A 15768-nucleotide genomic window follows, 5' to 3' on the forward strand; every position below is an offset into this window, starting at 1 on the left:
AAAAAATAGGGCCTTATCACCTAGACATGTAAGCCTAGGCTGTGGCCCCATGCGTAACCCGCCAAGGCGGCCTAGTGCAATTTTTGACAACTAAGTTGGCAACACATAGAAATGGTATTTTCATCTTAATGCAAGAAATCCAAACAGGGCCTCAGTTGCCCAATACTCGTTTTTCCTTCTTTCGCTCTTTAATACATACACCAGCTAGATTTAAACATTTGCACAGACAATTTGGCATTCAGTGTTGTTAATCAGAGCTTTCCTTTTTTATTCACATGACTTGAGCCAAGGAGGAAGACTCAATGACACATGATTCCACACAAAAATCAGGATCGCCTCTCTACCAGCACTGTCACAAGGGGATGACAACAAGAGAGAAACCTTCGCAAATCCATATGATTCTTCTCCAGCTGAAGCAAAGTTCTTACAGTACCATTAATCATTTAGGTATTGAACCTTTTTTTTACTTCTATGCCCTTAATCAACAATTATATGTTAAAAGATGTGTTTTTCCTCCAAACAGAAGACAAATCGAAACAATGCTCATTCATACATCATATATAATTGATATGCAAAACAATCAACTCATAAGTTTCATTAATCCATTAAATCTCCCCAAGAGAAACAGGGATTCCTCAAAGAAAATGCCAGCATCATTCAAACAGAATGCTCATAATCAGGAGATAACGAAAACCAACAGAGATAAGATGAATACATTCAAAGCAAAAGGATTATCTCCAGATACATAAAACCACTGTTCGTCCAACAAACAACCTCATCCCTTCTCAAAAGGGTAAAAACACAAGAAGAGAAGAAAGAGTAATAAAACTTAGAACTAAAATAGATCTGGAAAGCAAAGGATTCGAAAAGACAGAGCCTTATCTTTCGCTCAATCCTGATTCTTGAGCTTCTCCACCCTCTGACTGAGCTGATCGAGCCGGACGACGAGATTGGCGACGGAGAACAGCAGCCAGTAGAAGAGGAGGGCAGCGGCGATCAGAAGCGCGTTCCGCTGGCTCTTCATGATAGACTTCTGGTGGCGGAGGTGCTCGGAGGGGGTGCACGCCTGCCCCTCGCAAGTCGGCCTCATCTCGTACTTCCAGTATATGTCCAGCAGGAGGAAGAGGCAGAAGGGGACGACTGAGAGAAGCGGCTTCAGCGCGTTCCTGGTGACGGCGATCAGGCCTTTCCGGAGGCGATCGAGCCCCGGCAACGTCAAGAGCAGCAGCATGATCGCCTCCGCTCCGGCCGCGTACCCCAAGACCACCCACTCCAAAGCCATTCTTCTCTCACGGAAACTCTAGAAATCTGCCCCCCACCCTCTCCCGGAAAACCCTAAGCCTAGAAAACCGGACAGTCCGATCTGCGCCCCAGCCCTCAATGGAGATCGAGAGTCAGGCTTCCGCGTCGAGAAACCCTAAGCACACAGAGAACCTCGATCCTTCTCCAGAGAAACGGAAACACCACCACACCCTTTCTGGAGGAGGTAGGGAACTCTGGGGCGTATTTATACGAACGAACGCGGATCTCTCTATCTGGAAACTAACCCAGAACTTCCAAAATTATCCCCTGACGTCATTCTTTTTTACGAGCACCGTCTGTTGATAAAATGACAAAATAGACCACTTAATGTGATAAAATGCCCGCAGGACCTCTGCATCGGTTTTATAATAATAAAAACATATATCCTTTTAAAGGCTAACTGTTTTTTTTTATATAAGCAAGCTGGGGTTAAGCAGACCTCACCAGTTATAACATCATAACATTGGGATTTGAACTTGCAACATCCCACCAAAAGGTGACTTGCACTAACAGCTCCTACCAAAAAAGCAGAGCTCCAGTTGGCTTTTAAGGCTAACCTTTTGCCATGGGCCTTGCCTTGTTGATATGCAGGGCTGGAAACAAGACCAGCTGCTTGTGGTTTGGCACATGGTTGGCTGGTAAAGAGCTCGCAAAATAAGCTTGGCAAGCTGAATGTAAATTATTTGCTTGTGACTCGTGAGAGTTTGTTAGGTAGTAAGAAAATATATTTTAAATTTTTTTATATTATAAAGTATATTTAAAATATATGATTGAACTATTTTACTTGAAAAAAATAAGTTTAGTGGTAAAATCTTATTACTTTTAGCTTTAAAACAATCAATATTTTTGTAATCCTTTTGCTTCAGGCTCTAAAACAATGTATTTTTTTCACTAAACAGGTCAGCTCCAACTCAGGTTGGCTTACCACAAGAATGAGGCAAGCTTGAACACTTGGTACTAGAAACTGCCAAACAAAAGTTAAAACTTTATCATTATCTATTAACTGAAGTTAAATCATAAAACAAATTATAGCAATAACCTTAAGGGTGAATCCCCGTTTTACAGCTGCCCCTTTCAATCAAATGTTCGAAATATTTATTTGTTTTTAGCCATAATGAATAATTATTTTTAATTTCAAAGGACAATGCATAAAACAAAAAAAGAATCGTATTCTTTTCGAGGTGACCTGAGCAATCTTGCCTTAATCATATCAGACTTGGCATCCATTTTTCAAAATGATTGAAGGAAATATGATTATGATTATGATTATGAAGGGAATCAAGCTGAATTAACCATTTTTTTACCAACTAATGATATACAACAACAACTACGCCTTCATCCAAAACAATTGGGGTCGGCGATATAAACCAAAAAAGAAAATCATTCTGGGTCTTCCACATGAATCCTTCTCCTCCAATCATTTATATCCAATGTCATGTCCTCGGTGAGGTTCAAAGCATTCATATCCTTTCCTATCATATCCATCCAAGTCTTCCTAGGCCTACCCCGATCTCTTTTAACTAATATATTTTTCCATCCTTCTAACTGGAGCATCATTAGGCCTTCGCCGAATATGTCCAAACCACCGTAAATGATTCTCTCTCATCTTGTTTTCAATGGGTGCAACGCTTACCTTTTTACGTATCTCCTCGTTCTGAATTTTACCAGCTAATGATATATGTTAGGAAAATATTAAAAATATTACATTAAATAATTTTAAAAAAATATTCAAAATCTTGTTTAGTTTCAATTTGTGGCCGATCCAATAGGAATTGGCTCATACTGACATCAAAAGACTTAAGGTCTACATTTGACAATTTTCAAGCAAACCCCCATATAATAAATTTCTAAAAGTAAGGTTTATTAAAATTAGACCTAAAAAGTTAGCATCCAAAATGAAAATTTCTCCTAAAATTAGGACAATCAAAAGCAGGCACATGAAACGATGCATGAAGTAGAAGCCGAGAAGTAGCAATTAAATAGAATTGTAAAACATTTTTAAACCTGAAGCAAAAGAAACATTCACATAGAAAAAAATTGCCAATGAAAAGTTTTGATATGATAACTTTTTCAAATTAAAAAAAAATCACATGGTTATAGAATGAGAAAAATAAGGTGAAAAAATCTGAGAAAAAATGAGAGAGAGGCCTGAAAATGGTGGTGGACGAGAGAAAGCTCTTCTTATGGCAGCCCATGGAATGAGATGTGATATGATTGAATGATTGTTTTGATGCAAAAGAAAATTTTTATGAGAAAAATTCCTCCGTTCCTCTAGGTGAAGGAAATTTTCTATCAAAAATCAGTTTTTTTTAAAAAAACTTTTCTTTCAAAAATTTCCCCTCGTTTAAAAGCAAGAGCTATACTTTTTTCTTTCTCACTTTCACTGTTCCTACTATTTTCTCACCTCTAAAAGTGTCCTGTAAAAAACCTAAAAAAAACACAAGAAATAATGTAAAAGTGAAAGTAAATAAAAAAAAAACAACATAAAAAAAATGAAAGCTAATGACATTAACATGAAAGCAAATGTAAAATATGTATTGGTTAAGAACAAAATATACTAAATATATAAAAAAATAAAACAAGATCAAAGCATTGAAAGCAAGGTGGAAGCTATTAAAAAATGAATGACGAGCTTTTTCAACTAATGGAAAGAGGTTTCCAAACGTGGCGCTTTCTCAAAAACATGCTTGCTAACCTCCTAAAGCTAGGAGTGTCAACTGGTCGGGTTTACCCAGTCCAAACCCTATAGGATCATGGTATGGTGATAAATAATAAGACCTGAGTCCAAACTCGAAGGTGTGATTAATACATGGATCCGGGTATAGTTCATAAAATTTTATATCAAATCCCGACTCGAGTTCTGATTAAGACAGTCAATTTTTCAATGTAAAAATGCTAAAAAAAAAATTTATTTTATCGGGTCTGGTTCATGTAATTCTTATTGAGTTTGGGTATGATTTTTTTATAATGGACCCGATTAGACCCAGAACCAGACTCGATACCGTACACAAAAATTGGGCCCCAGTCTGGTTCCACCTGGGTCTGAACCAAACCGGACGCGTTGACAGCCCTACTCTTAAGTGTTTCTAGTATTTATAGGTTCCACTAGCCATGGTGGGTAATGAACTAAGGCTCAGCACTTGGCTTGGTAAGCGATTTGAAGGTTGAATTTACTTTTTTATATTTACACGGAGAAACCGCCCTCAGGATCAGAGACCTAGCCACGCTTCGGCTCGGAGTGCTTACTTAAAAGCTTTAGTTAAACGATCTGTGCATAATTCTAGGTTAATTAGAATCATGAAAAAAAATGGATTCACCTGTTAAGCAACTATTAAAAAGTTAAGCTCAATTAAGCCATATTTATTTGGTTGGTTCAACCCGCCCCAATGCAAATGGATCAGCGAACCAGTGGTTGGTTGAAACAAGCATGTTTATTAAACTGCCAACCTCGGAAATCAATGCATGCTAAGATACTGGATTCAGTTAGGATCTCGCTTTCTTATAAGGGGGCAAACGGATCAGATGCAGGCTAGATCTTATTAGGTTCAAATCCAAACTTGAAATGCATGTAATAGATCCAAATCCAGATTTCAAATCATATTTAATGGGGTAGAGATGAATTTGGATCCAAAATAGATATGGTAATACCGGATCTAGCAAAAAAAGACCAATGACAGGATTTAATTTAAAACTAAACATAGATCTGACAAAAGATGCTAATCTGAAATATGATCTGAATCCGAAAATACTTCAAATAAGCAAATCCAATGAAAATTCATACGCGGCTTTCATTCTAAAAGATCTGCTGAAAATAACGTCTCATGTTTGGATCGGATATCCAACTAAAACCGATCAAGTTGCGTCCTTGCTTTCCCACGGTTCAGAAAAGCCCTCGATTCGAGATAATCTGCCCCGACCTTACAAAATTGGGAAAGCCTGAGGGTATTTTCGCCATTGGCAAGCTTTATCAATGACAATGTGGTGAAGAGTATTTGTGTAATTACCAGTAATACGGAGGGTATCTTTTTGAAATGCAAGAATACACGTGGCGTTATATGACAGCGACGTTGTAAATAAAGACGGTGACGTGCCCTAAACTTAGGAACGAAGCAAAGAACCCTCCATCGTCTCGGCGGAGATGGCAGGAAGAAGGTCTTCACCCTTGCCCCATCTCAAAATCCGAACCTCCATACCCGTTTCATGTCCTCCCCCAGTTTAAATGGGGGCGAGGCAAGGCGGGGTTTCCCCTCGACCTATGGAAGCAGATCAGGTCATGCCGAACATGAGCGTTTTTGCTTACTCCGACATCGTAGCCATCCGATTTGCATTTTAAAAAGCTCAAAAGTCAACAAAACCAAGTGGCATTCATCCAAAATGCAAAAAAGATGGCCACGATGTCAGCATGAGAAAAAACGCTCATGTTCAGCATGACCTGATCTACTTTCTCCCCGCACGGGGATAGATTTTAACCTTCATCCCTGCCTCCATCCCCGTTTTATGCCCTTCATCCTCAGTTCAAAGGGCGGGGCTCCATTGTCCCCCCGATCCACTGCCATCCCTAATGGTCGATCGCCAAAGAAGTTAGATGGTGTTTGAATACATTGACTTGGAAGTCGGATTTCCCGAGCAATTGAACACACGAAAGGATGGGCCGAGTTAGGTATTCACAATATGGGTGGGCAACGGGCTGGGCGGCCATATGAACCAAGCGACCCAGCCTATCATGGGTCGAGTTTGGGCCATGATTTTAGGCTTGGACCCATTAGGTACCGGGCCAAAACCCGGTCTGTTATATACGTAGGCCGAGCTCGGGCTAGCCTGCGAGCGACCAGATGGGCATAAGATCATTATTAAAATTTTAATAACATAAAAATTTTTAAAAATTAAATATTATATAATAACTTGGATAACTATTACTATTTACCTAACTGTTGCATGAAAACTTATTATTATTTACTTGATTAATTGCATGAAAACTTGTTATTTGTTAATTAGGAATTAGGTTTTCTAATTCAACCTTATGCAACCTGCAAGCCTACAAGTCCTCCATCAAACCAACAGGCAAGAGCACCAGCCCATGGCTAAAGACATACTTGAGCATAAGCCAGACCGCAAGAGACCCATTCATCAATTTTCCTGATTCAGCATATTATCCAGCAGTTGCATACAAACCTATAAAGATGAAAGTAGTTGAATCAGGAGAAACACCTCTTTCTTCCATTTTAGACAGTAGAGACTCTGCTTTGTACCCATGGGACCCACAAGTGTAAATCAAGGTGTTGAATGTCACCTTATCAGGAAAGACAGCAGACCTCAACATCTCTGCAAAGGCATTGGATGAGAAGTTTTATTAAATTACAATATATGCTTGTAAACAGTAAGATAAGAAAAGTTACAAGCACATTGGCAGAGTAAATCAAATGTTCATGATGCAAGTTTATTTACAATTTTTTGGTAATTGAGATATTTAGATTTATACAAATTCAGATTTCTAGTGGAAAGATGGTAAATTTGTTGTGGTTTTTAATTCTAATTAGAATTACTGCAATCATTTTTAAATAATTTTGCTTTATTTTATTTTGTAGGTTATGTTGCATAATGGGTTAAACCAGATCAATGGATCCAAGAAACCATGAAGTGTTGCATATGACTAGAATTTAAGATTGTGCTTTTGAATTTTAAGTTTTTTTATTTAATTTAAATTTTTTGGTATTCTTAGAATTAATGTATTAATTTTATTAAAAAATAACTTACAAATGAGTTTGGGCCGGGCCGGGCCAAACCCGGCCCGCTTCACATTGGACCGTTGGGCCAATGTGCCAGGCCATGGACTTCTCTTCAAACCCGAACCCGTTAAGAACCAGGCCAAAACCCAGCCCGGTCAACCACATTCATTAGCGGGATGAAATAAACCCCTAGAAGTCAACTGACCTTCATGCTTCATAAAGACTGACCAATGAAATCGACCGGGTACATCATGACAGGAGTGGGGTTCGATCTGGCATCTTTAAACTCAAGCGTCTCATGCACCCCCTGCTCGCCAGTTGTGCTCAACATGCTGGGTTAATTCCCCAAGTTGAGTTATGAGTTGACTTCAATTTAATACTGAGACAGAATTTATGGTGATACAACATGATAAAATCATGATTAAATTTAAAGTGATGCATTTATTTAATTATCAAAAGTTCAATCAGTTTTTATATTTAACGTTAATAAATAATATTTGTTAATATTTTCTTAAAAAACAGTTTTTTTTTTCAGTTTATGACAAGGATTAACCTTGCCTACAAAATCCCGTGAAAACTAACAGTTTTTATTAAGTAAAAAAATTGTTGGGACGGGTCTACCATTCATATGTTTTTCCTCATGGATAACCTCCTGATCAATCAATAATAAGCCATTTTACTACCAATGGGGCTCTGCTTGTCTGGTAGGAGCAGCTAGTGAACGTCACCTTGTGTTGGGACGTTGCAGGTTCAAAACCCAATGGTATAATTGGTAGGGGTCTAACTAACCCCAGCTTGCCTTTCAAAAAAGAAAAAAAACAAGCCATTTTACAAGAAGGGAAAACATTGGCTGCACTCTAACTATTACCACTCTCTAGCATAAAGCCGCATATTCGACATTGGATCATTTTGAACACGCAGATGCTGTAATAATTGTAATTTATAAATGTTAAATAAAACCTATAGATCTTAAACTGAATCTGGACGATCAGAAAGACAGAAGCTCGAACCAAATAATATTTGGATCTGGATTTTTTCATCAAATCTGAATACTGATTTAAACTCATATTCAAAATAAAATAAATATTTTAACAAACCGGGATATTATCCAAAGGAATACTTTTAGCAGTTCTGAATATTTATCTGGATCTATGTTTCGGGGGCATACTTATAAATATTTAAATTAACCATGAGTAAAATGGTAAAAATTTTAGGTGCTTAAAAAAAATATTGAAAAATATATACTTAACTTTTAAAAAATATATAAAAAATTAATAAAAATTTATTAAAATAAAAATAATAATAAGAATTAGCCAATACCTCATAGCCTCCTTTTAACCTCCTTTTTTGGGAGTGACACCCCCTTGCTATAAACACCCCCCTTGGGTATGTTTCTCTCACTACAACCCTCTCCCCCCTCTCAACTTCTCTCTCTTCTCTCCAGCTCAATCCAGCTCTCTCTTTCCTCATTTTTAAACTCAAACTCTATTATTTTTTTTATTTATTCTGTAAGAGACTTTTGAAACTCTTGCCTACTAGCTAGGGTACCTCATTTATGGTTCAATAGCTGAAACTTTGTCTTTTTTAAGATAAATTTGACACCCTATTGCGGAAGCACGGCCAAAATTGTCACACTCAAAGGTGGACTTGAGAAAGCACTACCCAAAATTTCAAAACAAGGTATGTACACGTTGAACTCATTTGGGCTTTTGTATGGACTTATAGAACCTCATAGCTCTCTCTTAAACCTTTAAGATTTCTTTTATAGACTAAAATGCTATAATTATGTCAAAATTTTCATCCAATTATACCCCTATATAGGGGAGGTTCTGTCAAAAATTTTAAAATAACTTTTGATTTTTTCATACTAAAATGGGGCAGGTTTTGTCAAAAATTTTAAAATAACTTTTGAATTTTTCATACTAAAATAGGGAAGGTTCTATCAATTTTTTAAAAATCATTTATAAATTTTTTAAATTAAATAAGCTAGATACTATTCAAAATTCAGTAAATTCATAAGCATTATTACTCAAGAATAGAGCAGGTGTTTGTCTAAATTTTTAAAATAATTTTTGAAACTATAATCTAAAAATGGGCAGGTAATTCCTGATATTTTAAAAAATCTCAAAATAGAGAAACAAAATCTCAGAATGATTCATATGAATTTATTTAAATTATTGTTTAATTTTTAAAATTTAATCTGATATACTATGGTAGATGTGATATAAAATCATAGGCCCTGAAAACATAATTGAAAATATCTAACACTTTTATTTTTAGAGAATGAGTTCAGAACCCTAAGTTAATTAAATAATTTTATGAGACTTGTACATAATATGTATGCTAAAATTAGTATGTATACGTAAGATTATAGTTGAGCCATGAGTACTAATCTAGAACTTTGAAATTCTTTTAAGATTCATTCGTGATTGAAAAAGCATAATATGATATGTTGAATTATGTTGATACAAATATTGCATCATTTTTTATAATAATTTATATTTAAATGAATTAAAATGCATATTGTGATGCATAAATGTGTGATGAAGTAAATATATACTTCAAATATAAATTCATGTTATTCGTATTACAAACATGATTATTTTTTTAAATGCATATTAATACATATTGCATAACATGAAAAATTTTATGGGTATTGACAAAAAAAATGCAACTTATTATAAATTTTGGGCATGCTGCATTTATTGTGAAAATGGTATGCATTGAGAAAATATTCTTAAAAAGATAAAAAAAAAGTTGCACAAATAATTTTGGAGCTTGTCATATTGAGAAATGATAGACGAGCAAGTCAGTCAAATATGAACTGACAACAACACCAATCCCGTAGAATTTTCAATAGTCTCTACGAGGGGTATTCCTACACTACAAGAAAACGCTAATTAGCGACGGATATTTGCGACGAACAAAATCCATCACAAATTGATGAAGGAGTAGCGAGAGAAAGATATTCATCGCTAAAATATCATTTATTTGCAATTTTAGCGATGAAAAATATTCTGTCGCTACATTGCGACGGATTAGCGATGGATTTTATTCTGTCGCCATATTCGTTGCAACTTAACGATGGATTAGTGGCAGAACTATTACGTCGCTAAGTCGTTGCCAAATAGCGATAACGTAGCGACGAAATTTGGCCATCACAAATCCATCGCTAATTTTCCCATAAATCCCTAATTTTTTTTCCTTTCTTTCTCTTTTCTGTTTTGTCTCCATCGCATTTCCCCGGCCCGCCTCCCATCTACCCCTGGCTCGCCTCTCGTCGCCCGTCGGCCTGCCTCTCGTCGCCCACTGACCCGCCTCCCGTCGCCCTCCGGCCTGCCTCCTGTGGCCCCCTGGTCCGTCGCCCTCTGGCCCACCACCCATCGACCGTCGCCCGACACTCCCCCGTCGCCCGACGCTCCCCCATCGCCCGACGCTCCACCTTCGCCGACCCCCCCGCTTTCTGCTGACCTCCCCCTTCGTCGACGCCCAACGCTAAGGTAACCCCCGACTCTCCTGTCTCTTTCCACCGACCTTCCCCTCCGTCGACGCACGATGCTCAGGCCAGCCATTACATTTTTTGTCGAGGAGGGGTCGAGCCCCCGCCCTATGTTACGGGAGTCGCGGGAGGGGCTCGACCCCCTCCCTATGTATTTTTTGTCAAGGAGGGGTCGAGCCCCCGCCCTGTGTTACGGGAGTCGCGGCAAGGGCTCGGCCCCCTCCCTATGTTTTTTCGTCAAGGAGGGGTCGAGCCTCCGCCCTGCGTTACGGGAGTCGCGGGAGGGGCTCGACCCCCTCCCTATGTCTTTTTTGTCAAGGAGGGGCCGAGCCCCCGCCCTGTGTTACGGGAGTCGCGGGAGGGGCTCGACCCCCTCCCTATATTTTTTTCGTCAAGAAGGGGCCGAGCCCCCTCCCTATGATGCCCCAAACCCTGACCTTGTAAAAACCTTTGGTTTTTTAGCAAAAAAAAAAATTAAAGATAAGTAGTTTAAAACCAACCAGCGAAAGTACAGAAGAGAAACAGGGGTAAAACAAAGGCCACAAGTCTGAGCAAGCCACAGTAAGTAAAGCAAACCACAAGTCAAACAAAATGTATTTCATTAGCATAATGTTTACAAATTTACAAAATGAGAATGGGTACAACAAAATGAAGCAGTCTCTCAAAATAAGAGGATAAATCCCTCAAACCCCAAAACCAGAGGGAGCCAAGATCTGGTACTGAGTATGGGTCTCAAGTCTCCTGTTGTGCGTTGTCGCATCGCGCTGCATCTACTCATCACCTGTATCCCCATAAAACGGGGTCAGTACTCTTGCGAGTTGTTGAGATAAATCATCCATATATTATCATTTTTATGGAAAAGCATGCAGTAAGCAGCATGATACAATTATGCTAAGTAACAAGCTATAACTAGCATGATGGAATAGTTAGGAACATTTGAAATAAAAGTATAAGTGTGTGTCAGGTAGGTGCACGTGCTACAAGACTGTAAAACAACGAAGTAAGTAGCAAGCGCAACAACTACAACAACAAAACGAGAACTAAGCAGTAAAGTACAACAGCTAAACAGAAGTACAAGCAGTGCTAAAGCAAGTAAACAACTTCAGTATGTCAGTCTGGCTGATTAGTACTTATGTTCTTCTGATTACTCTTTCGGGTACGTGAAGGAACCTCGCATTCTGTGAGACATGCACCCGGCGTCTATTATTCAATTTCTAATATGATAACCGGGGATGATACAAACTGAGTCAACCACCTGCGGGCAACGCGCAACTAGAAGAAACCTTTCGCAGGGGCAAAGGATTGCAATCCGTACTACTACAATAGTAGAGGCCCCTGAAGATGGTAACCTCGACCTCCATAACTCTGAGTGATTGGAGGTCAAAGGACGCTACAGGTCCTCAAAGAACAGGTCGTAGTAACGACATGTCACTCAGGGTTTTACCTTTCACCCTCTCCCTAGGTGACCATCTTTGTGAATGGGGCGCGACATGTTTATCTTATTTAGGCTCATTCATCAAGTCATACCTCCTTTCGAGGTAGTTGTGCCTCATGGTTCCTTCGGGGTACGCAAACGAGGACTTAGCCTACCCATACACGTGCTCAGCTCACATGGCCACAAAAGAGCACATCGCCTGCAAAGACGATTCCAACACCATTTTCATTTTATGCCTAGGGTAACACAATACATGAGCACTCTGTCTCTCACGAACACGGGTCATTGCTCGAAGACTCCAACCGGGTCCCAAACCTCAACAGGTAAAATTGTGTTATACCCTCTTGGTGTTTCAATTTCCAAGTGTATGTCACGTCGAGTGTGAAGCACGCCTTTGGTGCATCATATATCGACCAACATACGAATATGAGCCAAACAAGTAGTACTCAACAAGCCAAACTAGTGGCATATGTGTCAGGATGTGCCAAAGTGCATGTGCAAAAACAAGAAAAACCACAAAGTCTCAAATTCGCACAAGTATCGTGCAATGAGCAACGATACAACAATATATATTTAAAGTGACACAAATCACTATTTTTGAGCGGCACGAGGCTCAAAATGCATATACAATAACTGTTGTATACGCGAGGAGTGTCCAGAGCCTAGCATACGTATTTTCCCAAATACACGTATCCCAACCATCGTACCATGGCAAATCCCGCATAGCAAAGCCTTTTGTGAAGGACCTTCGCGAAATTGACACTTGCGAATGTCGAGAGCGAGATCTAACATAATCTTATTCGTATAGGAATTACATTTGCATATCCAAGTGTGTGGCTGCACTTTGCCTGCACAAACAGGGCACAAACGATGCTATTTGCCAGAAGTGTCCGACGAAAGTGGGAAAACGTGCAAGTGTGTAGCGTGACACATGTTACAAGTTAAACCACCTCGCTGTCATGATGGGACAGCGGGGCACGAGCATCCAATGCCCAAGGTTGCAACGGTCTCGCTGCTCAAAAGCGAAATTCCTTGTGTAACCACTAATTCTCCGTTTTGTAGGTTGGCGGCAATGCAGAAGCAGTTGCCGCCATCGGTGAGCTTCCACAGGAAGCTCAACGAGGTCATAGCCACCAGCTTGAAACCGATTACGGGCCAGGGAAGAGGGTGCAATCCAACACCGACCCGCACTAGCAGCAGCAAGGTTACCGGGTGCTAAGCCAATCTTGCTCCAAAGAGGAAGTCAAGGCCCGTAGGGAGGGTATTGTTTGACTGGGCCATTGGGCCCAAGTCAACCTTGGTCTGCACCTCTCGTGCAGACCAAGTGTTGTTGGGCTGAAACACCGGCCCAATGGCCAAAATCCCCGCTCACCCGGGTGCACTAGCACCCGGCTAAGCAAAAAGAAGGGGGAGACCCATGGTGGGCTTGGCAGGGTTAGGCCCAAACAGGCTGGGCCAAGACCATTTAGCAGGGTCTGGTCCGACAGTGACCAGACCCAACTGGGTCACAAAACATGACTCTAGTTTGAACCCATGAGGTTCGGACAAGAGTAGTGCGCCCAGCCAACTCCCCAAAGGGAGAGCGACAACCAAAAAGGACCCCTCAAGAGGTGGGTCACAAATCAGCAGGGTCTCGACCCTGTAGGTCCAGACCTTGCTAAGCCAAACCGTGCAAGGGCACACCAGGGTGTGCCCAACAGGTGCCTCTAGTCTGACCCCGAGAAGGGCCCAAACCAGGGCGCAGGTTGGGCATGCATCTGCACCAAGGTGTGCCCAAGGGGTCCAGCACCCGGTTGGGTGGTGCTGATCAAAGCGCATGGTCTGGACCTTGTGGGTTCAGACTGTGCTGGATCAAAAAGGGAGGGCCGCAGACTGGGGTCTATACCCTCTGGTCTGACCCAGGGATTGGGTCCAAACCAGAGCCTGCGCCCACCAGTGGGTGCACCCAAGGGAGGGGTTCGGCTAACACCCCAGCGCCAGACCCCATAGCATGGTCTAGACTGCTGGGTCCAGTGCCAAAGGAGGAGAGGGAGGCTTTGCAAACTCCCTTGTTCGAACCTAGTAGGGGTTCAGACCAGGATGGCAGCCACAACCCAAGCCACCCACTACAAGGCTGCGCCAAGGGGTGACCACCCGGGTGCAGTGTGCACCCGGCTCCCATGCCATGGGCAAGACGAGTAGGGGATGGCCCCCAATGGTGGCCCCACTCTATGAGTGGGTCCACCAAAGTAGGTCTGGGTCCGTGGTGGCCCAGACCACCCAGCCAAATCATGTAGGCTGCAACAGCCCAGCTGAGGTTGCTGCAGTCATATGCTAAAAATCGCACAAGGCGCATGGTAGGGGGCTCAGACTGACTGACCCTTGGTCAGTCTGGGAGCCTACTACAGGGGTTGCAGCAGCCCTCAAGTGGGGTCGTGGGGCCCCAAACAAGCAAAACTAAGTCTGGGCTAGCTGGCAAAGAGCCCAGTCCAGCTGCTAACAAGCACAACCTTTTCAAGGGAGCGTTCCCATCAAGAAAAAAAAAACATTGAGCCTTTCTTAAAAGCAAAACAAAGGAAGCATGTTATAGGTTACGTGAAGCAAAAATGGGAAAAGAAAGGGGGAAACACCCGGTTTCCCTTTAGCCTGATTGTGGTTTTAAACACCCCAAATCACTTGCATATGGTGTGTGCAAGTTTGGTTGGGTGCTCATGCCCAAACCGAGACACCTTCCAACAAAATTGACAAAGTAAAGAAGGGACTCACCTTGATGGAGTGGAGGCTGAGGTCCCTCTTCAGCTAAGGCTGGACTGCACTTCAAGTCTCTCTCTCTCTCTCTCTCTCTCTCTCTCTCTCTCTCTCTCTCTCTCTCTCTCTCTCTCTCTCTCTCTCTCTCTCACACACACACACACACACACACACACACACACATTAGAAGGGGAAGAGGGGAAATGGTGGGGAAGAAGAGAGGAGAAGGAGAGATAGGAGCCAACCTTCTCTCTCCTCTCCTTTCATTTATATAAGGGGGCAACAAGATGGGGGGTGGGGAGTAGAGGAGGGAAGATGGAGGGTTCTCCATCTTCACGCCCCCCCTACCCCCTCTCTAGGGCCTAAGGGGTCAAGGGTGGTCAAGGGGCTGGCCCCCAACCACTCCCTTTAAATCAGTCCTTGATTTAGGGGGAGTTGGTCTTTGACTTGTCAAAGGCCACCTCCCTTAGGAAAAATCGATATTTTTTTTTTGAATTTCAAACTTTTTTTTAATGGCATTAAATGGTGTAGGGGCTACCCCCGAAGGGGCACCCATACCATCCCAAAAGGACGTTGGGTTTTGGCCAACCACTTCTTGGAATGCCAAAACCCAACCCCAAGTCTTGCATTTTTCATGCTTTTCAAAAAACCTTTCAAAAGTGCATTTTTTTGAAATTTTCATTTATTTAAATTTAAATTGGCAAAGGCTGAGGTGGGTCTCCTGCTAACCACCTCTCAATATGCCCAAAACAAACTCTCTTTTTAAGACTTTTTGAAAAACCTCTTTTAGGTTTTGTAAAAATTATAATTTAATTAATTAAAACCCTATTTGCTTCTTATTTAAATAGATAGGTTTTAAATAATCCAAATATTTTATTTTCTACTTATATTTCATGAATTAAGACCTAAATTTTTATATTATGTATTCAAATCCCCAATTTCGATGAATTTGGACCTCGTTACGACTTGTAGTTTACCAATATACCCTTTTTCGTTAAATTACATAAAATAATGAGATATTTTTATCGTTTAGGATCCAAATTTAGAGTGAGTATTATTAGATATAATATAAATCTACT

General features: G+C 40.8%; 1 protein-coding gene across 1 annotated transcript; it reads right to left on the bottom strand.

The window, feature by feature from the left end:
- Positions 1-550: 550 nt before the first annotated feature.
- On the bottom strand, positions 551-1474 carry LOC149846984 (uncharacterized). Its single transcript, XM_089996723.1, has one exon. It carries the CDS (start codon positions 1280-1282, stop codon positions 890-892), a length of 393 nt encoding a protein of 130 aa, XP_089852849.1. The 5' UTR covers positions 1283-1474; the 3' UTR covers positions 551-889.
- Between the last annotated feature and the right edge of the window lie 14294 nt (positions 1475-15768).

The sequence above is a fragment of the Nuphar pumila genome, chromosome 2 (assembly GCF_984573655.1).
Source record: "Nuphar pumila chromosome 2, dmNupPumi1.hap1.1, whole genome shotgun sequence".
Taxonomy (NCBI): Eukaryota; Viridiplantae; Streptophyta; class Magnoliopsida; order Nymphaeales; family Nymphaeaceae; genus Nuphar; species Nuphar pumila.

What these genes read in the sequence shown, in the direction of transcription:
- LOC149846984 (XM_089996723.1), bottom strand. Translation starts at nt 1,282, where the DNA reads ATGGCTTTGGAGTGGGTGGTCTTGGGGTACGCGGCCGGAGCGGAGGCG.